The following is a 27,269-nucleotide window of genomic DNA, read 5'->3' on the forward strand; positions in this document are numbered from 1 at the left end:
TGTGCATCGTTTCATGGCACAGAATGGAAACTCCCCTGCTTTGGCTGTGCTGCCTGGCATCTGCTCCTGAGTTGGGCAGGATTTTCCAAGTTCTGCTTTCACCAGCTCTGGGGCTCTGTCCAGGAGCTGCTCCCAGTGCTTATTCATTTTGGGGAGGGACTTTGCCTCAGCAAAGTTATTTTTACTCCAGTCAGGAAGAGGAGGACAGACCCAAAAGTCCATGTCCCATGTCCCAGGTAGGCAACAACAACTTTCTCTATGCTATACAGGATCAAATTCATAAAACAGTTTTCTTCTGGTAACCCTATTATAGTTAATTCTTAACCTTTCTTTTTTTTTCACATTTCATTACACTTCCATACTGTGGATGGAACCACACTTTATTCTTGGCTTTTTACCATAATATTATTAACCATTAAAAACAATTATTTACCCTTAAGGATAATTACACTTACCTTTATGAATGGGTACTCTTTATTTGTGAAAAATTGATTTTGCAATGAATTTCAATGATTTGACACATTAATCCGACCTTCTATTTCAGGAGAATTTCAAAATTGCTGTGATTTAAAATGGAAAATCCATCTCATATTCTTCTGATTTGACTAGCTGAGCAAATGAAGATCCAAGGTGGTCCCACCCAATGCTGCAATAGCTGCAACTGCAGCTGAAAGTTTGAAAAATGTGTGCAGGTTGTTTGCATTATGTTTACTGCCAGTATTAGCATAATTTCAAAACTCCTGTTTTGAAATACTTGTAATCTTAAGAGTTTTTCAAAAACCCGAAAATTATGTGACTCTGGAAAACCCAAAGGACAGGAGGGCTGGAGGAACTCATTAGAGTAACAAAGAAAATAGGCAGAGAAGGGAAATCAAGAGGACAAACCCTTGGAGGAGAAATCTTTGGTTTTCTTTGTGTGGAGCAGGAATATGTGATAGTGTAGGGACTTAGATATAAGGAAAGTATTCCTGTGGGAAAGGGAAATTTCTCAGTGATCACACTGAGAAAGATGAATCTAAGTAAAGAATGACATCAGGAAGAGGAAAGAACTCAGAGAAGAACGTGGAGTAGAAACCTGAGAGATAGCTATATCTGTCAAAGAAAATAAGTGAAAATTACCAGTGCTGGAAGATGCAGATTATTACAGAGACAATGAAATCCAACAGGAAAGGAAGCTCAGGAAGCAGTAGTGTTAATGAAATCTGATAGATTAAGGAGAATATGAAATATATATTGCTGCAGGATTTTGGTCAAAGTGGTTCAGTTTAATGTGAAGAAGTGAAAATGGATCAAAGACGGAGTTGGAAAGAGTGAAAATTATGGAACTAAGAAAGCAAAGGCTGGACATGGCTATAAAGGAAAGCAGAGCTCAGAGAAGTCTTTTCAAAGGCAGTCCAAGACATACATGGCACAGAAGAAAATTAATCTAAACAAGGATTATTAGACAAGATAGGAAGTAAGATGAGAAAATGAATTGTTGAAAGAAAGAGAAAATATGTTTAAAAGCAGATGGTTATTTCTACTTTTTTTTCCTGCCCCATAACAAAAAAGTGTACCATATAAAAAAAGTTAAGGAATTTTTGGTTTGATTTTCGCTTTAAAAAGTAAATTTGATTGGGAGGTAGGGAAAACAGTTAAAACTTTCAACCAAGTGTTCTTTCTGGAGTAGAAAAAGAACTGGTGATAGGTTGGGTATTTCTTTCATAATTGGAATAGAAAGGAGACGATGTCATGTGGAGATCCAGGGGATTTGGGTGAAGCCTATAACCAGTAAAATATTGTCCAGTAAAAGTAAATAAATGACTGGGAAACCAATTTATGTTTCTACCATGGTTTCAAGAATCACATAGGTAAGAAAAATAGTTTCCTCCTGGGGAAGTGGGACAGGCCTTGCAGGCAGGAGGGTAACAGTATTTTTATTTTTACAGGTGCCCTGTATTTTTATTTCACTAAGTCTTTCAATGCCATCTCTTAACATTGCTCTGAGTGTGGGAGGGAGTCATTGTCCACTTCAAAGTATTACGAGGATGTTCAAAACTCTTTTGGAAAGCTGAGTGCTTATTATATAGATAAAATGATATATTATCTAATATTTGTATTTTAAACATCCTTGTCAATGCAGCACTGTTTAAAATATATGACATGAAGCAGGCTCTGAAAGTGCTCGTTTCTTTCTGTTGACTCCAACCTATAGAAAGTAATAATAATTGTTTTCTGTTACCTAAAATAGGTAAGACACATCCCCCTCTAGGTGGGAACGCTTCACTATCAACGTAGATGGATGCTTTGCAGTTTCTGAGGGAAAATACTTTATTTCGGTGGGGCTCGATGACCTTAGAGGCCTTTTCGCACCGTAGCTCTGATTTCGGGAGCAGTCGGTAGGTTCACACATGAGCTGGCCGGTGGAACAGACCCACGCATTGGCGGGCGCTGGCTGCGAGGGGCCGCGCCGCCATCGCCCGCGTCCCCTCACGGCGGGGCCGAGGGCGGGGCCTGGGCGCCCCGGGGCGGGGCCAGGGGTGGTTGCCTTCCCTCCCCCGCCAATGGGCGGGGCCGGGTATCCCCGCTGCCCGCCTCTGTCGTTCGGGGCGAGTCCATTGCATCCCGCGCGGGGGGAGCTGCGGACCCGGATGCTGCCTGCCGGTCCGGTTCGGGGAAAGAGGGAGGAGCAGGGATAGCGCCTGTGGATCAGAGGCGGGCGCGGCCCTGCAGCAGCCGTGGTGGCTGATCGGGCGGGGGGAGCCGCTTTGCGGGGGCGGCTCTCCCCTCCCCCTTCCACCCCCCCTACGTCCCGGTGGGGGATGGTGTGTCCCGCAGCGCGCGCCTTGCTCGCGCGGTTCGGCGGCTCTGCGGGGGGAGGGGGACGGGAGAGACCCGGGCCCCGGCGGGTTTCGCACGGTGAGCGCGGGGAATAGCGGGCAGGGGGGAGCGCCCGCTGCTGCCGTCCGGGACCATGTTGGCGGACGACGAGGAGGAGCTGAAAGTCCCGGAGGAGATGTTCAAAGACGTCAAGTTCTTCGTGGTGGGAGACATCGACCCCAAGGTACCGGGTCATCCCTTCTTATCATTCCCGCCTTCCCTTTCGTCTCCCCCCCATCCCGACGTGGGGGGGGGCACAGTGGAACCGTCCGGCTACCGCGCGCGGGCTCGAGGCTCGCGCCGCCTCACGGGGAAAGGGCGGGAGCGGGGGGAGCGCGCGCCTGAGGGACCGGGCGGGATGGCTGAGGGGGGGAGGGGAGGCGGCCGGTCCAGATCCCGGCCCCGATCCCGGCCCCGATCCCGGCTGTGCCCGCGGGAAGCGCCGCTGCCGCCGCCATGGGAGCGGCGGCCCCGCCGCGCAGGCCCCGCCGGAGCCGCCTGAGCGGAGGAGGAGCGGGCGGAGGGACTTCCTGTGCTGAGCCGGGCCGGGCCGGGCGGGCAGCGGGGGCAGCGGCCGGCGCTCCTCCGATTCGGGCGCTCCGCAGGCCCGGCCCCTCCCTGTGCCCGGTTCCGTACGGGTACGCAGGGACGGGCCGTGGGGAAGGCTGGTCACGGCGGGCCGGGCTGGCTCTGCCCTCCCACACAGACCTTCCCGCCTTGGCGCGGCCCCGAGCCCGGACCCGCTACCGCCCCGGGGCCGCCGCTGCGGGGCTGCTGTGGGTTAGGCCGGGGGCCGCCCGCCCCTCTCGCCCTGGGCAATGCAGGTGGCCTGGCCGTGAGTAACACCCGTGGTGGGCGAAGGTGGTTGAAACAAAGTTTTGTGGCTTGTCCAATTAGATGCTTGAAATGCAACCTGCGGAGGTTTAGGACAGCGGCTTCCTGCAAGCAGGTTACTGCCTGCTTCACGCTGAAGTTAAAGTTCTTTGCCTCTCTGGTAGTTGCTGTAGTAAAGTCTTAGTTCAGTGTTGGTTTCCTTTATCATCCTGTCCTGACGCTCACTAGCTGTGTCCTGGAGGCACAGTCACTGGCCTGTTCAGATGGATTTCATTCCTATTGTGCTAAAATAAATACAGTCTAGGAAGAATGCAGTTGACAGGATGAAAACTTCTTTAGACAGGTTTCTAGATATAAAACTTAGTTCTTTAGGCATTAGGTCTTTAGAGATAAATTTTTTGATAGTGGGTTAGCACTCAACAGATTCCTGTACTTACCAAAAAACCCTACAGCAGCAGTTAGTATTATGTGTATGAGGGTGAGTGCAAAAATCCTGTAGCACTGTTGTACATAATTTGTCATTGGAGTAGTGTCTTGAAAAGCCTGTTTTAGTCATGTGTTGACATGGGAGGACAATTAGCAGATTTTCCATAGAGCAAATAGACAAGCATTCTCTTAAATTGGTTTTCTTTCTCATGCTAAATTTTATTGTTCTTTGCAGTCAGAGTCATTGTCATAGAGCTTTGATATGCTCCAAATTTGGTGCATTGAATGTTCCTCTGCCTGGCTTGGAGGCTGAGCCCGGTCAGAGTGAGGAGCTGGGCTGGGCTGAGCTCGGGGCCAGCTCCTGGGAGAACCCTCTGTACCGGCTTCAGCCCAGCTGGCAGCTAAGCACAGCACAGCTGCTCTCTCACCCCCACCCCTGAGCAGTGTAATGGGGAGGACATTCAAAAATTAAACTTACAGGTTGAGATATAAAAGCAGCTTAATAATTGAAAACCAGGTAATGGTAAATAATTGAATACAATGGTAATGGTAAATAATAATGCTAAGAAAAAGGGAAATAAAGGAAACCTTAAGCAAGTGAGGCACAATACAGTTGCTCACCGTGCACTGACTGATGCCAGACATCATTCCTGACCCCAGATCAGCCCTTCTTATGGGTAACTCCCCCAGTTTATATAGTGGGCATGACTTGCTTTGGTGTGGTTGGCCAGTTTGGGTCACCTGTCCAGGCTGTACTCCCTCCCAGCCTATTTTATAACTCCTTACTGGCAGAGGAAATCACAAAAAAAGTAGTCCTTAGGATAAACACAACTTAGGAAAAACCAAAACATCAGTGTGTTACCAACATTATTTCCATTCTGAATCCAAAACACAGAACCATGGCAGCTACAGAGAATAAATTAACTTTATCCTTGCTGAGACCAGGACACCCTCCTGTGGGTGTCCTCTGTGGTACCCTGGGACACCTGAGTACGAGGAGCGTTTATCAGGTGTGTTTTGAGCCAAGACAGAATACAGAAATTGTAAACCAAACTCAATCAGTTCTTAGAGTGAAATTTGTCCCATGACAAATAAAAAAGTTACAAATATCTTTGGCACTTTTTACTGCTTCACATACAGGTGGATGCCAGCTTGATTTTGCAGAGAATTTCCTCCTTCATCTTCTGGGAAGGAGCACACTTTGATCAACTTAAATTTCTAAATAGTTTCACAGAAAACCAGTTACTGTAATAAATATTAAAACACCTAGCACAAGTGAGCATGCTAATCAAAACAGATTCAAGAGTAAGAAGAAAAAAAGTAATTTTTTTTCAGGTGAATAACTGCATACCTACATTAAAGCATGTGCAGCATAAATTGGAAGGGAAGCAAAAGTCTGGAGTTGTGCCGAGGTGTTCTCTGGCACATGGAGGAGTTAGGTTGGCTCTCAGCTCCAAACCCATTCCACTCCATTGGGTGCATTTTGCTCCTCACACCTTACTGAGAGTGATGAGAAGATGTCAGCTCCTCTTTTTCTTTTAATAAATGCTCTTTCTGCTTTCCTCAAATATAAAATCCCAAACCATCATGTTTTGGAAACACCAGTTAAAATCAATATTTGCTTCAGAAAGAGATAAAAAGTAATGCAACACAGCACAAGGTCTTTGAACAGGATATTTGGTTTTGGTTATCTTGTTTAATTTATTTTTATATGCCCATTGCCTTACTTCTTAATTTTGAACTATTCCTCTTGTTTCTTCCAACCCAGATTTTAGTGGGAGAGAAAGATAAAATTTTTATTCCTCCCCTCACCAAAAAAAAAAAAAAATATTGGATATAAACTAATACTTAAAATGCAGGATTTTTACATATTTTACATATTTTTAAATTATGTGTTCATATTAAGGCTTTTCAGCATTATGTTTTCTAGTTACAGGTGTATGGTTGATATAAATGTAAATGAGTTCTTTAATTGTGCCAACACAACTTTTCAGTCCAGGCACTACTTAATCTGTAGAAGTTGTGTATTTTAAGTGGAGTTTTGAAGTTTACGGGACCTAAATTAGGATGAGTCTTTTTTCATGACACATAAAATAATCAAGTGCATTATTATGTATCACATTTATAGTGTTTAAGCTACATGAAACTAGTGTAACTTTTTGTATAAGCAGATGCTTTGCACAAGTTCTGTAATGGAACATTATTTTGATATTAAAAAATATCATACTTTTAGCACATTATTCATAGCTACTTTCTGATGCTGTCAGATTTGGGCTCTCAGTTTTCATGACGTTCACTCCTTTTTTTAGCCTTCCCCTGAATGAGCAGTCTAATGGGATTGTAACTCAGGGAGAGCTGTGTGAGACAAGGAGCTCATGTGCTGAGACTGTTCCTAAATACCTTTTGTTTTCAAAAGTGCTTTATTTGGATTTAGCTTCTCCTTTTGGAATGATAGCATCCTGTGGTTCTTTACGGTTAACTGGATTTCATGAAGGAAGGTATATCATGATTTAGGGGATTGATATGCAAAATGGAAATGTTCACTCCTGTTTCTGGCAGTGGTGAGAAGAACAGCAAGCTCATGATAATTTTCTTGGTTATTTTAGAGTAGTTATTTTGGTAAGATTCATATATTGCAGAAAAAAATTTAACTTTTGTTTTCTTAAATGGAGTTTTAAAGTCAGGTACTTCTGTCAGGAAGTGCCTCCTCAGTAAGTGGGGATTTTTCTATCCCTGTTTTCTGCTTGACAGAAATGCTTTATAAAATAGCTTGATGCTATGTTTTAGAGTCTCTTTTTCAGTATTTCTTTATCCTGGTGAGTGTACAGGGTAGGGAGTAATTGCTTAAGGAACAATGAATTAATTAATACTTTGTTTGATGAATGCATTGCCTTGCTCTCTGCTGTTTACTGTTGTGGGCAGAGCATTCTGTTTTGAAGGGAATGTCCCCAGCAGGTTTGCAGGGGCAGACATCTGTCCCTGACAGGTTTTGGAAGATGAAAGTCTTACCAATTTTGTTCTAAATCATTATTTCTGAATAATAAAAGGGAAGTGAAACAGTAATCATAAGTGGATGGCATTTTTAACTTCTGAACTCTTTTAGACCATAATGTTTTAAAACATTTTTCTCTTCCCTCTATACCCCACTACCTTCTCTGTTACCTTCTTGGTTTAAATGAAAGTCCTGGTTTTTTGGGGCACAGGGATCTTCATCACACAGATCTCTACAGCAGAGCTGAGAGAACACTGAGCTCTTGAAGCAGAATCTGCTATTTGGGCCTTGCAAATTATGAGTGAGATGTGCTTTGGTAGTTGGGAGTTGTTTTGCATTCTCAGGGCAGAGCAGTGGAGTGAGGCACTGCAGTTCCAGCTTCTGAAGGTACTAACATAGAGAGCATGAGTCCTACTTTTTTTTTTTTTCTTCTGTATTTCACAAAATCACTTAGTCCTTAGAATTTAACCTCTTATTTTAAAGTATATTCAAACACTTCGAGAACTACCCTATGAAAAAACAAACACTTAGAAGAGCTTTTGTTCCCTGCATGAAGGAAAATAGTTTTAATATATTTTTTGAGGCATTCATGTTCTGGAAAAAAACTTGAAATTTTCCCAGTTCCTACCCCATCATCAATTATTTTGGAAAGTAGCTCTTGCGATGCAATGATGAAAATATAGAAGAGGTGTAAACCTTTGGAAGTCAGTTTTTTAAATGTGTTTGGTAACTTTAGGAAAAGTTCTGGCCACCTACAGGAGGACAGCCAAGAAAGGTCATATTCATTCATCCACCCTGTGTTAGTGTCTTCTTGCAGTAATGTTTTTCTCAAATAAAAGTTGCTAAAAATTGTTGATTCTCCCTGTCTTCTTTTGGCTTTAGGTTATCCAACTTCTGAAAGCTGGGAAAGCAAAGGAAGTTTCTTACAATGCACTGGCCTCCCACATTATTTCAGAAGATGGGGACAATCCAGAAGTTGGAGAATCTCGAGAAGTTTTTGATCTCCCTGTGGTAAAGGTGAGTGACTCATCCATGATATTGTCAAAGTATTTAGTATTATGAAGCATAGATGCTTCATTCTTGTAACAAAATATTCATCTTTGGCTGGTGACCAAATAAAGCATGTCTTTAAAAATCTTACATTTTTGTAACACAAACTTTTATCCTGACTTGCAGACTTCTGTTACAGTTCTGTTCTCTCCTTCTGCTTGTTGCTCTGTATCTGTCAGTGGTGGGGGTTTTTTTTTTAGTGTTCTGCTTTGGTCTTTTTTTCAGATTTTTCTTTCAGTCATCTGTGATATGATGTCCTGTTAGTTCTGCTTTAGAAGTATTCTGAAGGAAAGGTTCTTGCAAGCTTTTGCCAGTGGAAAGCCTCAATTTAGAATAAGTATTAGATTGCTGAAGGTTTTTTTAAAACACATAAAATTGGCAAAGTGTAAAATGATTTTGTTGATTTTGCATATATGTACTCTGCTAATTATGGACTATAGGAACTTGTAGAAAATTAGGGGTTTTTTTCCTCCTTATTTTAGTTTTTAAGGTTTTTTTTTTTAGTCTTTTTCTTTCTTTCTTACACTGGAATTACCAGTATTTTGTTACTATCTTCCAATAGCAGGGTATTTTTCAGTGAAAAACTCTGAGCTTCATCTTTGAATATGTGAACTTGTCACTCTGGAAGTATTGAGAGAGTTTGGAAGAAATAAACACTAGAATTTTGTTACTAATACCTTTGAGTACATGATTTTGGGTTATTTTATCCATATGGATACAGGTGGCAGTAGAGAATTTTGATAGGTTTTGTCATGAGATTGCACCTGACAGTGTAGAACTGTGAATTAACGCTAAAAAATGAAATGTTTGGCTAGGGACCCTTATGGTTATACTGGGTGTGCTGGTTAATTTTTAGTTCCCTTTCTCTGAAGTGGTTTCTGGTGTAATTTTAACTTCATAAACAAGGAAATGCTGCCATTTTCATGGGAAGGAAGGACATCAACATTGTAGAGAGCACTTCCTGCTTTCTAATGCCACTTAAATAATTTAATTTGCTTCATAACTGCCAACTCATTTGCTGGAGGAGAGCAAATCTTTCACTAATGTTACTTGGCTTGACCTGAAAACATCACAGCATGATCTGTAATCAAGAAAATCAGACTAAGTATTAAAGGGACTGGAAGTCAGAGGCACCAAAGTAGCTGGTTATTGGGAAAAAGGAAGATTAAAAACTTAAGGGAGGAAAAGATCCTTTTTTTTTTCCCCTTGGGATTGAGTAGTTAGAAGTTAAGTGGTTGTAACTATTTTTTGTATTATCCTTTATAAGGGAAGGAGGAAAACAAAAACTGGGACACCATAACCATAGTTGCCACAATATATTATTTTGTTTGTCTTTTGAGGAAAAGTAATTCCATACTGAATGTGATGTCACTCTTTGCCCATTCTTCCTTATCTACTGCACTGGGACCAGTGTCCTACATCTCCTCCATTCACTGCCACCACCCTGTGTCCCTTTGAGCCCTTCTGTCCCAGAGCACTGTCGGAGAGGGGCCATCCCTATTTATCAGCCAGCACTGTTCTGTCGTTCGAAAACTCATTCTGTGTAAGGCTATGGTTCTTCACTCCTTGGAGATAAGTGTAGGATTAGATTTAGATAGACTTCCGAAGCTAGGAAGTGTGTATTAAAACTAGCTATAGCATGAACTTGGAAGGTAATTCATATTTTGTGCATGTAGACCAAGGATTTTAATGTCTGGTGGTTTCTGGTTTTTTTCAGCCTTCCTGGGTGATCTTGTCTGTTCGCTGTGGAGCTCTTCTGCCGTATCCTTTTAAGGCCAAAATTCTAGAAAATATGTTAAAATGGATACCATTGAATTCAAGACTGGATTCAAGACTGTTTCAAATAGGTACTGCTTAAACTTCTAAAATGGTCTCTTGTGTTTTGCCTGCCAATGCTGCAGTGTGCTTGAAGATTCTTTGTCTTCTTTATTCCTGTCCCTTTGCCTATTTTATGGTTCATAGGCACTTAGAGGATATCTATTATCAAATAGAAAACAAGAGGTGGTAGGTGCAAGAATCCAGGTGTTCATACTGGGAATTCAGGCCTTAATGTGCTTCAGAGATTCAGAATTCCTGTTTTATACCCAATACTTTAAGTGTGTGCCCTTGCAACTTGCTGTGTTTCTGTGATGTGGTCTAGGCTAGTGATTTTGGTCATTTGTGTCTGGACGTAATAAATGTATTTATTGTGCTTTCATCATAAGGATGAGTGTTTAGTTGTTTATGTTACACTTCTCTAAACCTTCTCCCTGTTCATAAAGAGTGTTCACAAAAAAAAACCCAACTTGGTATGAGCTACATTTTCAGGCTTAAATAACTTAATATTTCATTATTGATGTTCTTTCACATGAAGAAGTTGCACTATTAAAAAATTTTTATTCTATGTGTAACCAGGGTTTTTTAAAAGGATTCTCTAAGAGCTGACATTATTGGATACCCAGAAGAGAAATAAACAGATGAAACAACAGAATGGTGCAGTCCATAACTGAATTGTAGCTATAAATGTGGGAATGAAGCTCTCAATGGCTATTGCTCAGGAAGTCTTTATTGTGGGAACATTGGAATGGCCAAATGAAAAGACCAGGTCTCAGTAGTGACTTGTTCTTCAGTTGCATGGAAGAAGGAAGTTTTGTGCACCTGTGAGCAATAAATGTGTTCTTGGACCTTTGACTGTCTAGCACTTCATGTCTTTAGTACATGGTGGGTTTAGGTTTTACTCTGAACTTTATTGTGCTGACAAAATGAGTTGTTAAAGTCTTTACTTCATTTTGTCCTGTCTCAGTCTCTTTATGACTTCTAGTGCAGTGGCATCTGGCCTTTTATTAGGATTTAGGTACTGCCTTAATGAAAAAAATACAGTCATTAATAGGAATAGCTTAATTATTAATAGGAATAGCTGATTGCTTTTGGACCCAGTTTAGGCAGAAGTTTGAGATTCTGCATTTTTTGTCTTTAGTTTATGTTTTAATTTGGTAATGCTCAAAGTGGTCATTGAATTTCTGAAGAACCAAGTCCTAGAAACATCTTGTGTCAGTTAGACATATGGATCTAATAAGAGCCTTAAGGATTTTATGTTGCCTTACCAATTCTAGTGCTTATTTGATGGGCATTTGCCTGTCAGTTGCTAAAGGTAAAGTTTAATACAGAAAGATGTAATGCAATGTAAAAGCACAGTAATTTTGTCTGTTTCTTAGTGGAAGTTGTTTTCACCAGAGGGAACTTAATACAGTAGAGTGTTCTCCTGTGCTCTGCTCACTGACGTGTGCAAAGTCTGACTAACCTGTAGTGGAAGGGAAGTAGCAGAAAAATGAATCTGGAAGCAGACTCTGTGAAGAAGGAAAAAGAGTTTTCATGTGTGAAAACCGTGGCTATAATGCCATAAAGAGGGCTGGCAATTTATTTTGCAGCAAAAGCAAGAGTGAGGAGGATGTGCTTTTCAATGGTCTTGTATAGATAAAAGAGAGTCAGAGCCCTTCTGAGCTTTTGTTGATGGCAGGAAGAAAAGTGAGTTTTTCTGTATTCCCTCTGTTTTGTTTTATGTTATGCTGCTTGTAACTTTAAAAAGAGTCTCTTTCACTCCTGTTCTTTAGAGTGTGCAAGCTCCAGGCAAACTGATAGACCTCTTAAAAGTTAAATACTGACTGTCTCCGCTTTATGTGCTACCAGTAGGTACTCAGGCAGGGATTAGACACATGTACGCTTTTGAAAGATCCAGTACTGAATTTCTACCTTGGATGAAATGGAGAACAATTTAGGATCTTCATCAGGCGAACTTCTTGAGGTATTCTGGGTTCTGGCAGTAATTTATTCTTACATTTTAAAATGCTTTTGGCTTTGTCATTAGCTTACTGTGTGCTGTCTCTTCTGGGCTTCAAAACATGTATGTTGCTGGTGCACCTGGGGAAAACAATTTTGTTTCATTTAAAAAATCCCAGTGTCTGCAGGTGACACAATGTACACTTGTTTCTGTAGTAATTTTTTTCTGAGAAATGTGCATGGGTCTTAAACACAAGATCATATGAAAGTGTGGAAAAGAGGGGCAAGTTGCAGAAGTCTGGTCCATCTCTTTCCCAGGTCAGTTCTGGTTTAGAGTGTTACCAAAACTGATCATAATATTGCAGGTGTTCTGATTCTGTTTGTACATCAGGTTTCCTTTCTTGATGCATAAACTTTAATTGTAAACAGACAATGTACTTTCAAAGATGAAAGTTTTTGATTGGTCACATACTTGGTATTATCTGAGAAATACTGCATAGACTGTTGAGTTTCCTGAGGGACATTAGAAGGAAATTAATATAATTATTTTGCATCCTTGACACCTGCTTTCCAGTGTAAATGGCTTTTCTCCAGAATCATGTCAGATCTTTTTTGGAGTCACTGCTTGTCTCTCTCAGGTAAGAAATGAACCATATTTCAGTCTACTCCAATGTGCATTATATGTGGGATGTTTGCTTCTTTTTGAGGAGAGATACCAGTTTTTCTGTTGTACTATGACTTTTTTTTTCCTATTTGTTTTCTCTGTCTCTCTTACTTCCCTGCTAATTTGGTATTTAAAAGTTACAGGTAATACATTAGCCAGCCTTGTAAATGGTGTGCTGTGTATTACTAAAATTCTTCCAGCTGAAGACAGCTGGGTGCACAGAGCTAAAAGGATTTTCTGCCTTCCTTTTAGGTTTCATCTGAAGACCGAAGTATGCTGTGGGCTTTGATTACTTTTTATGGAGGGAATTGCCAGCTGAGCCTCAATAAGAAATGTACTCACTTGATTGTGCCTGAGCCAAAGGGGGTAAGTTTATTACATGTACAATTCTTCTTGTAGCTCTCATTTGCTTTCAAATAGTCAAAAATTTTCCATCTGCCTGAAGTTAGAATTCTTAACACTGTTGATTAACAACTAAATTCAGCAAAATTAGGCATCACAGCTATTCAGTTTGCGCTTATTTTATGCATGGCTTTAAGCTTGATTAATTTAAAAAATGTCCAATTTCACACTGCTATTTGAATTCCAGTTTGAATAAAGAATTTTATTCTTTATCTTGTTTGTCTTAGCCTAATTTTGATATGTCACAGTCATTAGTGATTGTGATTATATTATAAATCCACAGATACAGAATCAGTGAAGAAAAACAAAGGACAAAATTGAAATATTGAAGAATAAAAAATGGGCTGGCACTGAGAGAAGAGAAAGTGTGGCTATGGGAAAGGAATGCTTTTCCTTTTTTAAGATGTAGGAACCTTTGTAGGGCTGGGTTCTTTTTCGTGAATGTGTATGTTTGTTGGTTTTTGGTTTTGTGGGTTTTTATTAAATGTTTGATAATGCTTCTGTGGACTGCTTAGAAGGGTGTATTGAACACTGTTCTAGTTATCTCTTTCATCACAAGAAAATATAAGTCTTGGGCAAAACTTTGAAATGAAATGGACCAATGAAATGCATTAAGAATCATACCTTAATAGCTTACTAAAAAAGTAAATAATAAGCTTTTTACAGCAAAGGATGTTGTCTTTAGCTTGCCAGTTAAGAAACTTGAGGAGGTTTTAGCATTCTCTCTCTGTAGGATACAAATATTTTAATGCACATAATCATTGAATGGGAACAATTTTATGGGATTATTACGCATTGCTTCCAGTCCTGCTGGTCTGATACACTACAAGGGAAGCTGCAGCAGTTTGTAATGAGAACAGTTCTGTCCCTAGGAAAACTTACATGATTGCTCTGACTAGATACAGGATGATAAAACAAGATTATTAATAATTCTCACCAGAAGGAAATAATAAAATCTTGTGTTGGCAAATAAACTTGATTTCAACTCCAATGTCTTTATTTTGTATGAATGACAGTTTCATTGCGGGAAATAACTTCAGAGAATCACAATATTAATTTCCTCTGAATGTGCTCCTTGTTAATTTATGTTGTTTGACATAAAAGAAAATACCAGCTCAATCTTTTCTAAATATTGTATCCTGAAAAAAGTTTCAAATTGTCAAAAGAAAGTTTTTTTTCTATACTGTTATGATGTATGTGAGGGGTTTCCATTAAAGAGGATATTTGAATAAATAGGACACTGATTCCGTGTCTTTTCTATTAGGAAAGGAAACAGTGAAGGTTTAAGATTTAAATTGTATTCTTGCTGAAGTGCTTTTCTTCAGTGATCAATTTTTAAATATTTGTCTCTACTTCATTATGAAATTCTGTCTTTTTCTCCAAATGCTTTTTCATAGCGGGACTGGGTTTTTTTTTACTTTTTTTTTATAGTGGATAAAACATAAACTGTATTTAGACTTGCCTTAATGTCCTCCTAAAATCACATGCATTTTAGTATTGACCATGCCATTCCTCACTGCTGGGTTGGAATATTTCAGTGATTGGATTAAAGAAGAATTTTGCAAGTGAAGACATTCATCTTCTGCAGTTGTGCCTTCTGAGTCCTTTATAGTGTAAATGTGGGGAATTTGTTTTTTTTTTTTTGTTTTAATCTATTGGAACCTGTGGTTCTGCACAGTATAAATCCTGTTGGATCTGGGCGAGATCAGTCTCTGGTATTGGACAGTGTCCTTGTAATCTCCCTCTCCATGCTCTAGCCCTTATCTCAAAGAACTTACTTGGGATTGGTTTTGTCTTTAAATATTTTTTTTTTTGCCCCCCAGGAAAAATATGAATGTGCTTATAAACGGGACAGCATTAAAATTGTGACCCCAGACTGGGTACTGGATTGTATAGCTGATAAGTGTAAAAAAGAAGAGACTCCTTATCATCCTCGTTTAATTATATACGAGGAGGAAGAGGAGGAGGAGGAGGAAGAGGAAGAAGAAGCAGAAGCAGAAAATGAAGAACAAGATTCACAAAATGAAGCTAGTACTGATGAAAAATTATCAAGCCCAGCATCTTCTCGAGAAGGATCACCTTTGGGTGATCAAGCTTTTTCACCAAAATCTACTTCTGCTGATAAGGCAAAAGGGGAACTGATGTTCGATGATTCTTCTGATTCCTCTCCGGAAAAGCAAGAAAGGAATTTGAACTGGACACCAGCTGAAGTCCCACAGGCATCTGCAGCAAAGCGTAGGTTGCCTCAAGGGAAGGACTCCGGGTTGATTAATTTGTGTGCCAATGTCCCACCAGTGCCAGGTAACATTTTGCCTCCTGATATGAGAGGCAACCTCATGGCTTCAGTCCAAGGTGCCCAGAGTTCTGACCGCCAGGAAATGATGGCCACGTGGAGTCCAGCCGTGCGGACGTTAAGGAATATTACTAATAGTGCTGATATTCAGCAGATTAATAGACCATCAAATGTAGCACATGTAAGTGTTGGATTTTTAATTTATAAGCTATTGGACTTTTTCTTAGGAGCTATAGTGTCCAAGAACTTCAGTTTCCTTTTGCTGTTCCTAAAATACCCAAAGTTAATACTTCCCTTTACTACTTAAAATTGTAGCCAAATTCGTAATTTCGCCGTAATAAGTTACTTAATTTCTGGCAGGTTCACATAATGCATTTGGAATAAACATTTGGAAGAGTAAAGTTATGTATAACTATAGCATGGTTTAAATTTTCAGTAAAGACTTCTTGGTAAGAGAGGGAAAAATATTAATTTAGAATTATTTTGCTAGTTTAGGAAACCTGGTTTCCTATCCTTCTAGGTTCTCAGTCAATGCAAGGAATTGTTTATGCTATAAACACATGAAATTGTGGAATTGATTGTTCCCACAGTAGGTTCAGTTCTATACTGCATTGTTCTGCTGGGCATATTATAATGGAGAAGTCCTAATTTACACTTTCTTATGCCACTTGTATGGTTGAAATAATTGCAGCTCTTGTGTTGAATGTATTTCTACAGGAAAATAAAAAGCAAGTGAGCATGCTGCACCTGCAGCATTGAAATTCTTAAATGTTTGTGGGAAGGGAGCGTGAGTAAAGTAGGTGCTGGTAAATGTTAGGCATTTCTTTTACTTAAATAATTGCATTGGTGCCTTTCTTCATGTTCATCTGATGGTAAAACTTTGAAAGGTGCCAGAGTAGTATAGAGGCTTCCAGCCAATACTTAAAACACACAGCGTGGAGTCACTCAGAAATGTTGATTCTGTGCTGGTTATATGACATCTGAATATTAAATGGAAATACAGGCTTTATTTTAAATCTGATTAGATTCCTCTTCTCAGTGCCTTAAATTGTTTAAGGGCTCAGACTTCTGGGCAAGGCCTGAGTAGAACTGCCAACCATTTGCTCAGTTGGCCAGCGTGGGTAAGTTGGCTACCATATGCTCTCCAGCCCAGTCACTGTGCTGTCAAATACACATCAGTGGCGTCCCTGTGGAAGAATTTCTGTCAGCAATATTTCCAGAGCTACAGGGTGGTTGTGTGCTTTGGCTTGTCTCTGTTCACCCAAAATCTGCTGGAGCAGGGGCTGGATTGTGATGTGCAAGGGCTGTACCAAGCAGGCTACTGGGCCAGCTCCAGCATGTGCAGAAAGCCTCTGCATCTTAGAATTGCGAATCTGCTTCCTAGAGGGAGGAATACCAGTTCTACCTTTTCCCCCTATAACTTCGCTTTTACTTTCTGCCCTGAATAATGAGTTCAAATCTTAGTGAACATTCTTGCAAAGTTAGTGTTTAGTTTGAACCTCTGATTTTCTACCAAGTATCAAAATCTATCATCAGGTGCTTACAGATACATAGTTACTTTCTGGATATAGCCATAGAATGATTTTGAAGATTTTATCCCTGTATTTTGAAATGCATGTCTTGAAGCTTCTGTAATTTTGGCTTTTGCTACTTGTTGTGGAGAGAAGCTCCTCACACCAAGCCATGGAAACATTTTTTGTATGTGTTATTTTTAGTTATTGAATGTTTCTACTGTGGTGCTGCCAAGACATGAGTGATGGGTGATGCATTGATAGTCATGGCTGCACATGTGTGCGATACCAGCACAGAATAATAATCAGAATTATTTAGGTGACACCTGAGATGTTTTGATGTGCATTGTGAAAACACTTGAGCCACCTCTGATGGAGAGTTGATGGATGGTTGAGAGGATACAGTAATTGGCTTTGTGCTCTGGTGATGGGCTTTGATTCCTCTCTCGCACACGCATGTCGTCACTGAGAGTGACACTGTGTTGAAGTAGTGAGGGTGAAGGAAACAAGCTTTGCAGGATTCATCAAAGCTGATTTCATGTTTAAAAGACTTCATGAATGGCAAGTCTAGAATTTCCTATTGCTCCTTCTCATTTGTAATAGGTAGTTGATATTAAAATATTTTAATTAATATGTAGGACTCATCCTAATCTATTAGAATTTTTCCTAATTTTCCTTTTTCTGATGCATAAAAATTTGCTTCCTAACTTGTGTCTGCTTAGTGTGAAATGATTTTTCTCTTAACAGTGAGTTATACCTTTAAAAATAAAATCAAATTCCAGATTACTTCAGCACTCTCTATAAAACTAAAATCTAGTATTCTTAAGTAGGGAGGTTAGGTTGTTTTGGGCTTTTTTTCCTCAAGAAACCGTTTGTGCTCAGCAGATTGATGTTTTGTTTTTTGGTATTGAGATTAAAAAACAAGCTATATATTCCTGAATTGGTTCAAAAGAGAATAAGTGTTTCAAACAGCACTAATTAATGAAGGTATCATTAGCAATTTGTAAGTGAAAATAGGACTATGGAACTGAATTTAATGGGCCTGTGGGATGTTAAAATTAATATTGCAGTTGATCAATGTAATTATTAACGTAGTGTTGTCATAATGCTGTTGGAGAAATTATTAATAATACAGGGATGGGCTTTAATCTTAAATTTAAGTAAAGTGTGCATTGCTGTTTATTAGGAGTCACATGTAGCTCCACACTTCTTTGTGTAAGTCCTGTCTTTTCATTCTGCTATTAGGCAGTTAAAGATTTTTGTTTAGCTCACAAGGTATTTAGGGTGTAGGGTTCTTTTCTTGTAGGAATTGTATTTTCCCAGTAGTTCTTTAGATATTTTTAAAACTGAATGACAACCAAAAAGTCACAAAAATAATCTTTGTTTTCTAGATATTACAATCACTTTCAGCACCTACAAAAAGTTTAGACCAACAAGTAAATCATAGCCAACAGGGACATCCAAATGTGGTGCTGTTTAGTCAAGTGAAACTAACACCAGAGACACATTTATTGCAGCAGTCACATCAAGCACAGCAGCAACAGCACCATCCTCTCTTACACCTTCAACCTCAGCAACTTATGCAGCTCCAGCAGCAACAGCAGCAACCCCAGATCTCCCAGCAGTCTTTCCAACAGCAGCAGCCTCACCAGTTTCCCCAGCAGCAGCAGCAGCAAGTCCATCAGCAGCACCAGTTCTCCCAGCAGCAGCTCCAGTTCCCGCAGCAGCCGCTCCACGCGCAGCAGCAGCTGCACCGCCCTCCGCAGCCGCTCCAGTTCCAGCAGCAGCATGTGCTGCAACAGCAGCTGCAACAGCTGCAGCAGCAGCAGCAACAGCTACAACAGCTGCAGCAGCAGAACCTGCAACAGCAACAGTTGCAACAGCAACAGCTGCAACATCAGCAGCAGCAACTGCAGCAGCAGCACTTGCAGCGACTGCACCAGCAGCATCAGCAACAGCAAATGCAGAATCAGGCAGCACAGCACTTAACTCAGACACCTCAAGCACTACAGCTTCCAGTTGCAGCCCAGCAGCCACAACACCACCAGCAGCAACAGCAGCAACTGCAGCAGCAGCCGCTTTTTGGGCACGATCCAGCAGTGGAGAGTTAGTAATTATTGCCTTCTGATCCTGGAAAAAAGTAGCTAATGACATGAATTGGGGTGGAATACCAAGAAGTAATGCTGTGTTTACAGGATGGGATTGTAAGAAATGCCACTCATGGCTCAGAACTGGTTTTACTGATTTTTAGGCAAATAATTAAATAATAGCTAATGATGATCCAGCAATCTGAAAAGCATGAGAGTGCTGAGGACATTGTCTTTTCAAATATACAGTTGATATGACAAGCATACAACCTATACTTTCAGAATAGTGTTAGTAAATCCATAGCAGAATATTTTTAAAACTTTTTTTCCTTTGGGAGAGGAACAGCTACAATTTTGGAAATACTGGTCAATTATTGACAGTTCAGTATCAGAAAATTGTCACACCTTGCTTTGAATTGTAGTTGAACTGAAAGCTTTTTGATTGTTCTGGCTGTTCATAGATGATCTCTGTAAAAGAGGAAGTGGTCTTATGTTTTCTTTTTTGTGACCCTTCCTTTTGCCCCTTTAGCCCCTCTTCTTCCAGGAGAAAAAAAAACTACCCTTAACAAAATCAGACCCTGGGTTGAGCTGTGCCTTTAAGGCTTTCAGCTTTGAAATTTTGGATCCTACTTTTTCCAAGGGAAGTACACCTAGGAGGTTTATAACCTGGTAATAGGAGGAGGTCAGTGTAGCAAATGTGTTCCGAGATGAACTCTTCACACTTTTAAGTATTTAATTGTTTTTTATGTGCCAAACTATTTCAGTTCCAGAAGAGTATTTCCTACTGGGCTGTGTCTTTGCAATTGCTGATTACCCAGAGCAGATGTCTGACAAGCAGCTGTTAGCGACCTGGAAACGGGTAAGATTGTGCAGTATTTCTAAAAAACTATAATATAATGTCATAGTCCCTAAATTCTAGAAGAAACCATTGGAAGTACTTCAGCACTGTTCACTCTTCTTTAGGCATTCTTTTGTGTAATTCTTCTGTTACGAACTAAAACAAAATTATTCAACTGCTGCTGACCAGAAAAAGTAATAGAAATAGAAATACATCAGGTGTGCAGCCTGGTTGAATTAAGTGTTCAATCAGAACATGATCTAAATAAGCCTTAACGATTTCCCAGTTATTTATGCTTTAATCAGGCAGCTGTAGTACAGCAAATGTAATATAGCATCGCTGTCTAGCTTTAACTTGGTTGTGTAAAAACATTCTTTTTTACATATAATTTTGGCATTTAGTAGCCTGTGAGGTATCCACCTGAGTGAATAAGATGGAAGAATAGAGTGTTTCTATTTTTTTGCCAACTTCTATTTTTCAGAAAAATCTGATTGTATCCTTTCCTAAATAAGAGGACTTTGATGTTCTTCAGAAACTTCTGATGGATTTTATAGTTGAATTTTCCCTACAATTTTGCATAATCAAGTAAGCTGTTGACATTTTTAACAGCACTTGTGTTTATTGCTGAGATAGAATTAAATAGTTCATAAAAAAATTGTTTAACAGTTATACTGCAAAAAATTAAAGACATGAGAAGGGTTATATTTGTTTATATATCTTTATTTCATTTTTTTTCCATTTCTTCTAAAAAATAGACTTTTTGTTCAGTGAAAAGCTGCATATTTAATTTTATTTTTTGTTTTCAAAATTGTTCTAAAGCTAGATAACAAACCTAGTTTTGGGGGGTAACTTTTCAGTGAAGTGGTGCTAATGGTGACAGTGTCCTAAAGGGTGGACTTTCATTTCAGACTTTTTGTTTCTTAATGTAATGTAAAAATTCTTATTTCGTAGAAGTTCTGTATTTACTCTCTTACCAGATCATTCAAGCACATGGTGGGACAGTGGACCCAACCCTCACGAGCAGATGTACTCACCTTCTCTGTGAAAGCCAAGTCAGTAACATGTATGCTCAGGTGAGCCTGCACTGGTGCCTGCTTTCATTTTATCACTGCAAAGGCAGGCCTTTGCATTGTGGGCTTCATGCTTAGACAGCAAATGTAAAGTTTCTCATTACATGTTTATTATGATTTGTGTTTCTTTGGGGTACAAACTTTCATAGTGCCTGTAGTAGACTTGTTCCAGAGAGCACCAAGGAAGATGCTATGAGAAAGAGAAGTCTAAAATATAGAAAAAAACAATTAAAATCCAAGGTTTGATTTGTAGAAAAAGCTTTAAAAAAAGCATTTTGGGTTGTAAAAGCTGTTTGTGCCTGTATTCCTAGGCTTTAAGAGAAAGGAAGAGATGTATTACAGCACACTGGCTGAATGCAATCTTGAAGAAAAAGAAGATGGTCCCACCTCATCGAGCCCTTCATTTTCCAGTGGCATTTCCACCAGGAGGAAAGCCATGTTCTCAACATGTAAGAAGGAAAAGTTTACTTTGGAAGAATGCTGGTTTCATTGCTTGCTTCATTCCATGAGCAGTATTAAAACAGGGCTAGAAACAGAGCATTACACATTTGTTTTGCCTTGGAAGAAAAGCTTCTGTTAATCTTAAGGTGTTGTGTTGATGTGGTGCTGCTGCTGCCAGGTGTTTCTCAGTGCTTTGCAAGTCTCTCCGAGTTCAGAGTGGTGAGGAGTAACACCTGCCTTTGTGAGTTACTCTGTGACACTGAGAGGCAAAGATTGCCTGACTTACACATAGCAAGGTAGCAGCAATCCAGGCTGCACAGTTTATAGTAGCAGAGCAGCAGCACATCTAACAGCATGTGCTTCCTTACCATAACCCAGGATTTTGAGAGGATTTTTGAGGGTTTTTCTTAGTCAGTGCTTATCAGATACCTAAAAAGGAAGCCTGTGCTGCTAATCAGAGGATAGGAGGTCACAGTTCATTGCCTGTGCATTGAGGAGCTGTGAAAGTGGAATTTTGTGGAATTGAAAAACTTCAGTTCATTGAGAGGCATCTTGAAATGTACTATGCTGTGTAAACCAAGATGCCAAAGTATGTCTTGGCATTGGATTTCTTTGTGCTGGATGCAGACATATGGAATGATGGCCTTGCTAATAGCCTGTCCTGACTGACATAAAAAGAAATACATATTTGGGAAAATCGTGTGTGTACTCAGTGGTTAATAGTAAATGTAATCTGCAATGTAATAAACACAGTTTTAAACAGAAGTACTGTTGCCTTTCCCTAAAGAAAAGGTGAGAATGGCAAAAGCAAAAAGCTGTCAGGATATTAAAGATAATAATGGAAGATGTAGAATTACAGTTCTATGATCAGCTGGCACAGTTTATTTGTCTACATTGCAGAGTAGAGCACAGTTCTCAGATTTTTAGAGTATAGCAAGTATGTGTAAGCATTTTTTGTGTGCATGCCTCTATTTTTTGTGTGCAGCAGAAGGAAATGGCAGACCTGTGAGAAGCAAATTAGCTCTGAGCTCATCCATAATAATGCTGTGGTCTCTGTAAATAAGAAAAAGCTGACCAGAAGAATGAAAATGATTCTTCCTGAGTCAGAGCTACTGCTAGAAACTTGAAATTTTTATGTATAAACAAATAATTTAAAAATTGTACTGTTTGTATCCTACAAGCCATGCTTTAATTGAATGCTTTATACACCATGCTGTGCATTTCATTGTAATGTAAAAAATTAGCCATGGAAAAATACTTTGCATGGGAATATTTTGTAAGTACCATCAATGTTCTGTTACTTAAAACTGTCTTTCTGCCTGCAGATAATCTCTGTGACAGGATTTGTTGATAGTGACAGAGATGACCTCAAGCTTATGGCCTACCTAGCAGGTGCCAAATACACGGGCTACCTGTGTCGCAGCAATACAGTTCTCATCTGTAAAGAGTAAGTCCTTGCTTTCTCAGCATCTCAGCAACCTCTTCCCAGTAGTGCTGCTCTGAACTGAGGTGCTACATATGGCTCATTATAAGAGTGTTCATTGTAATCAGTTCTGCAGTTTGATAACAATAAACTTAGTGATGTTGTAACTTGAACTAAATTACAGCACATATTAAGTGATAAATTTGGCCTTCTGGACACAGGCAAAACAGAAGTAATTTCTAACTTTCCTATTTTATAGTATTCTTAAGTGGTGCTCTTAGATCATCCATAAATAAAATACCTTTTTTAAATAACTGTTCTAAAACGTTGGAGGAGGGAAAATTTAAATCCAGGTCTAAAGATTCCATTTGCAGCAGAAGTTCTCCCCTGACTGGCTTGTTCCGACATGTAGAACAAAAGCATTTTTTGGAGTATCTCCTCTGTTACAGTTAAAACAAACAATAGACCAATAAAAAACACTGATATTTAGGTTTATTATTAGAAATTGCTATTTTTACTGATTTCTTTGCAATACAAAATATTTTTCTTCTCTGCCCACCAAGGGCCAGCGGGTTGAAGTACGAGAAGGCCAAGGAGTGGCGGATCCCGTGCGTGAACGCGCAGTGGCTCTGTGACATCCTGCTGGGCAACTTCGAGGCGCTGCGGCAGATCCAGCACAGCCGCTACACCGTCTTCAACCTCCAGGACCCGCTCTCTCCCAGCCAGCACCTGGTGCTCAACCTGCTGGGTAAGAGTCACAAAGCCCTCTGTTGTGCAGCATTTTGGTGTGCCTGTTTCATCAGTAGGAGCATGTTTCCTCTGGTATGAATAATTTGACACTGGTGTCATTTTGTTCTGTTCTCCATTCCCTAGATGCTTGGAGAGTCCCGTTAAAGGTGTCGCCAGAACTTCTAATGGTATGTTGAATTATTGTATATATTTGATAAGATCACTTCTTGCCTCTGCTGAAGCTCCTGGTTGTACTTTTTGTTAATGTTCTATTTTATTTTAAAGAATCTGAGAAATAATCTTTTTACAGAGTTAAGGAATTTTAGTGAGATACAGAAAATTAAGTTACTGTTGACACACCTTTGGCTAGATGTTTCATTCTTCAATTTCTACATCAGACCTTCAGAAAGGGTGTAGTACTTTTTAAATCAGTACTTAACACTTTGTAGATGAGATCAAATAAGGGTTTTTAAGATCGAACACCCAAAATCAATAGGAATTCTGTTAGAATATTGACTGAATTTTACATATGATACATAATGTAAATTAAGGGTGGAACTACTTCATACCATCTCTCTGATATATACTAAGAACTAAAACCATGGGTATATATACCATGTATTTTAAGATTTAAAAATATACCATGCATACTAAAAAGTATAGTAGTTGATAACCCTGAAATATCAGCAGGAATGAACAATGAAAAATTGTACCTTTAAAAAACATACAAGAGAAGTAAATTTAGTCATTAAGGGTTTTCTGCATATTCAGAATAAGCTGCAGTTTTCATGTTAGTTCTTAAACCTATCTTGTGTTTTTGTATTGTAAATTTTCTTCCTGTTTCAGATTTATACTTGATAATTTTTCACAGTATGTCTTGATGTAGGTAAACCTGTACTACAGGTGACTTTCAGATAACATTTTGTATTGCACAAAAATGTTTTGCCTTGCCCCTTGTGCTTGGATCACTTGTATCTCAGTTGCTTTGTAAACTTTTCAGAAAAGAGCTACTTAGTAACTCTCAAAGTGTAATTTGTCGCAATATTTTAAATGGGTATTCAGGGCACTGTCCCTTGATTACTGTTCAGCTCTTTTCCTGACCATGAGTTTGAAACATTCTTCTTATAGACCCTTGTGGATTTGTTTCATGGGCCTGTAGGAAACTTGCTTTTAGAAAACAAAATGCTTTTAAAAATTAGTTGTCTTTGTATTTTCCTGAAGATGGAAAACATTCTGCTGTTACAAAATAAAAAAGTCCTTGAGAAGAAGCAGTATTAGTATTTAAAACAGCTTTTAACTAATTCAGTTTTGATTTTCTTGCCACCACCCTTTGCCATCCACACAGCAGATGAGCTCATCTTAAAACCGGTTACATTTTTTGTGTTGGTCTGTCCCACCAGGTTTTTGTCCATGTTTTGTCTTGTGTAGCAAATGGAGACCTCAGGGGATGGGTGGGTAATTTAGTACCTGCCCTTCTGTATTTATATGGGGACCCTTCTTGCCCATGTGAGGTGGGAATTTTGTGACTTAGATTGAAAGGAGCTTCAGGAACCAGTCTAGTCCAGCTGCCCTCCATGTATCCACACAGGAATATGGTTTGGTAATAGAAAATGCAGGCCATGTGGAAGTGACAGGGAAGACAAGGTACTTCACTGCCTTTGCAGCAGGCATTTCTATTTGTCTTGGGGCTTGGGGTCTTCTTCTGAGGACAGCTGTCTTGTCAGATGCTGTTGGTGCCATTTATGTCTTGCATTTTCATAGTTGAAATGTCTATCAAAATGTGAATGTGTGCACTTTTCTTTGCAGCTGCTCATACTATGGGCTGTCTAGCATAAAAATGCTTGGTCTGAAAGCAGGGAACAAACCCCTGTGGCTTGTTCTTCCCAAAGGAACATTCTCACAGCAAGGCTGGTACAATGCTGCCTGTCTTTCTGTTCATATGCCTCTAGCATTTTTCATTAAATTTAAGGCATTGAAGGTTAAAAAGAAATAGATGTCACGCACTCCTGAGCCTGGGAGCTGTGGTTTCAAGTTACTCAGACCAAGCAGAGCCTAAAACCTACATCTGATCACCCTTGGGCACATACTCTAGAGTCTGATTTGGTACTGTGGAGGTGGCACTTTATATCTAGCTTCTGTTTATGTAGTTAGGGAACTTGAGTTTAAACTGTATTTTCTGGGATATTACCATTCCATGAAATTTATCACCAGGAAGAATATTGTGGTCTTCATGTACTTAACAAATGGACAGGCTTTTCAGTCTCCTTCTCATTTAATTCCATTTCCATTGATAATTAGCAGTGTTATTTAAAGGAAAAAGGTCCCACAATATTTTATTTGGTGTGCACTTTCAGGGTTACCTAAGTTTATGGAGAAGCTTTGGGTGATGCTCAGTTTTGCTGTTGGGCTCTTTGTGTCAGTAGTAGGTGCCTCATGTATTCAGCAGTGTGTAATTTTCATTTGTGATTAATTCAGGATAGAAGCTGATTTCCCTGTTTAATTCAGATCTAAACATGTAACTGGTCTGATTTCAGGGTGTGAGGTTGCCTTTGAAACCAAAGCAGAATGAATCCAGTCTTCAGCCGTCTTCCAAAAGAGCAAGGTAAGAACAGCAGGGAGTCAATGCCTGTAGTCTTTGATTGATTGTTCCTCAGAAGTGTCAGCTGCCCACCAGCCTGCACCATCCTGTGCCCTGCTCAGTGGAATAACTCTCAGTGGGTTTTGGATGTTGCCGGTTCCTCAGCTGGCAGGAACAAAACAATAGCTAAGAGAGTGATGTAGTAAGAGAGCTGGGAGAGTGCAGAAAGAGAATGTGTTCTCTCCATGGTGATTTTTTTTTTCAGAAAAAGTTGTGCCTAATTCTCATTCATGTGGGTCGTTCCATCGTTGAAACTTGCAAAAGTGTTCATGTCCAATTTTAGGATTACAGTTCTGCAGCCTTGGGCCCAAATGTCACATTTTGTATTTCCCGTATTCTGTAGGATTGAAGACCTGCCGCCACCTACTAAAAAACTCACCCCTGAGCTGACACCAATGGTGCTCTTCACAGGATTTGAACCTATGCAAGTGCAACAGTACATTAAGGTGACTTTCAGGCTTATCTCTTGTGAACTACATTGAAACATCTGACAGTTTTTTAATGGATGTTTAATTTTTGCTAAGACTTGATAAGCATATACCTAGTGGATAAAAACCAGTACTTACCAGCCCTGAGGTTAGGATAGGTTTTTATGAAATTAGTTTTATTTGGTAGCTGTTCTCCTTCAGTTAACTACTTTACACTACTGTGCTACTTGCTTTCTCTTTCTGTAGGGCTGCTTTAAAAAGCAAGAAAGCCCTTTCCACATTTGTTTGAAAATCAGCAAATTTCATGACCAAAATTAGGTAAGAAAAATAGTGATGGTTGTTCTGGATAAGACCCAGTATTCTTCTAGTGGGGTTGTTGTCTGTAGTGCCAAATGCTTCAGAGACAGCTGATGACAAAGCTTATGGCAGGTGTGAGAAGTTCTTATGGAGGTTTTGTTCTGTTCCCTAATAAAGCTGTACTGAAACTTAAATGTACATCATTTATAACATTCAGATAATGAGAAGTAAATGAGTCTTGAGTCTACTACATTTCTTAGAAATACGCACTTTGATATCCTCAAAAATACAAAATATTTTCTTTATTACACCTATACTTGTTTCTAAAGTGGTTTAGCTTCAGATTATTTTTTTTTTTTTTGCACTGTGTGTATTTGAAGCTTGATATTGAATATTTTGGGATATAAAATGTTTTTCAGTGTATCTCATAAATGAGATACACTTGTTGTCTGTCCTGTTGGTATCAGGTTTATTATACAGAGACTGTTTTGGTAACAGCTATGTCTCACAAATTAAAACAATCAACTTCAG

At 39.6% G+C, this 27,269-nt stretch overlaps 1 protein-coding gene across 3 annotated transcripts in view; it reads left to right on the forward strand.

The window, feature by feature from the left end:
• Nucleotides 1–2,722: 2,722 nt before the first annotated feature.
• PAXIP1 (PAX interacting protein 1) overlaps nucleotides 2,723–27,269 on the forward strand; it is a 30,879-nt gene continuing 6,332 nt past the window's right edge. For 2 of the 3 annotated variants that reach the window (XM_077789327.1, XM_021526566.3), the window contains exons 1-15: nucleotides 2,728–3,043; nucleotides 7,994–8,128; nucleotides 9,879–9,922; nucleotides 12,492–12,555; nucleotides 12,834–12,947; nucleotides 14,807–15,457; nucleotides 18,179–18,893; nucleotides 19,639–19,733; nucleotides 20,690–20,785; nucleotides 21,094–21,231; nucleotides 22,549–22,670; nucleotides 23,210–23,394; nucleotides 23,520–23,563; nucleotides 25,910–25,977; nucleotides 26,357–26,459. In XM_077789327.1, the coding sequence (XP_077645453.1) occupies nucleotides 2,954–3,043; nucleotides 7,994–8,128; nucleotides 9,879–9,922; nucleotides 12,492–12,555; nucleotides 12,834–12,947; nucleotides 14,807–15,457; nucleotides 18,179–18,893; nucleotides 19,639–19,733; nucleotides 20,690–20,785; nucleotides 21,094–21,231; nucleotides 22,549–22,670; nucleotides 23,210–23,394; nucleotides 23,520–23,563; nucleotides 25,910–25,977; nucleotides 26,357–26,459 (2,664 nt within the window). In that variant the 5' untranslated portion in view covers nucleotides 2,728–2,953. Of the gene's footprint in view, nucleotides 3,044–7,993; nucleotides 8,129–9,878; nucleotides 9,923–12,491; nucleotides 12,556–12,833; nucleotides 12,948–14,806; nucleotides 15,458–18,178; nucleotides 18,894–19,638; nucleotides 19,734–20,689; nucleotides 20,786–21,093; nucleotides 21,232–22,548; nucleotides 22,671–23,209; nucleotides 23,395–23,519; nucleotides 23,564–25,909; nucleotides 25,978–26,356; nucleotides 26,460–27,269 lie in introns of all 3 variants that reach the window. The other variant, XM_077789333.1, reaches the window with a different exon arrangement.

The sequence above is a fragment of the Lonchura striata genome, chromosome 1, assembly GCF_046129695.1.
Source record: "Lonchura striata isolate bLonStr1 chromosome 1, bLonStr1.mat, whole genome shotgun sequence".
NCBI classification, from domain to species: Eukaryota; Metazoa; Chordata; class Aves; order Passeriformes; family Estrildidae; genus Lonchura; species Lonchura striata.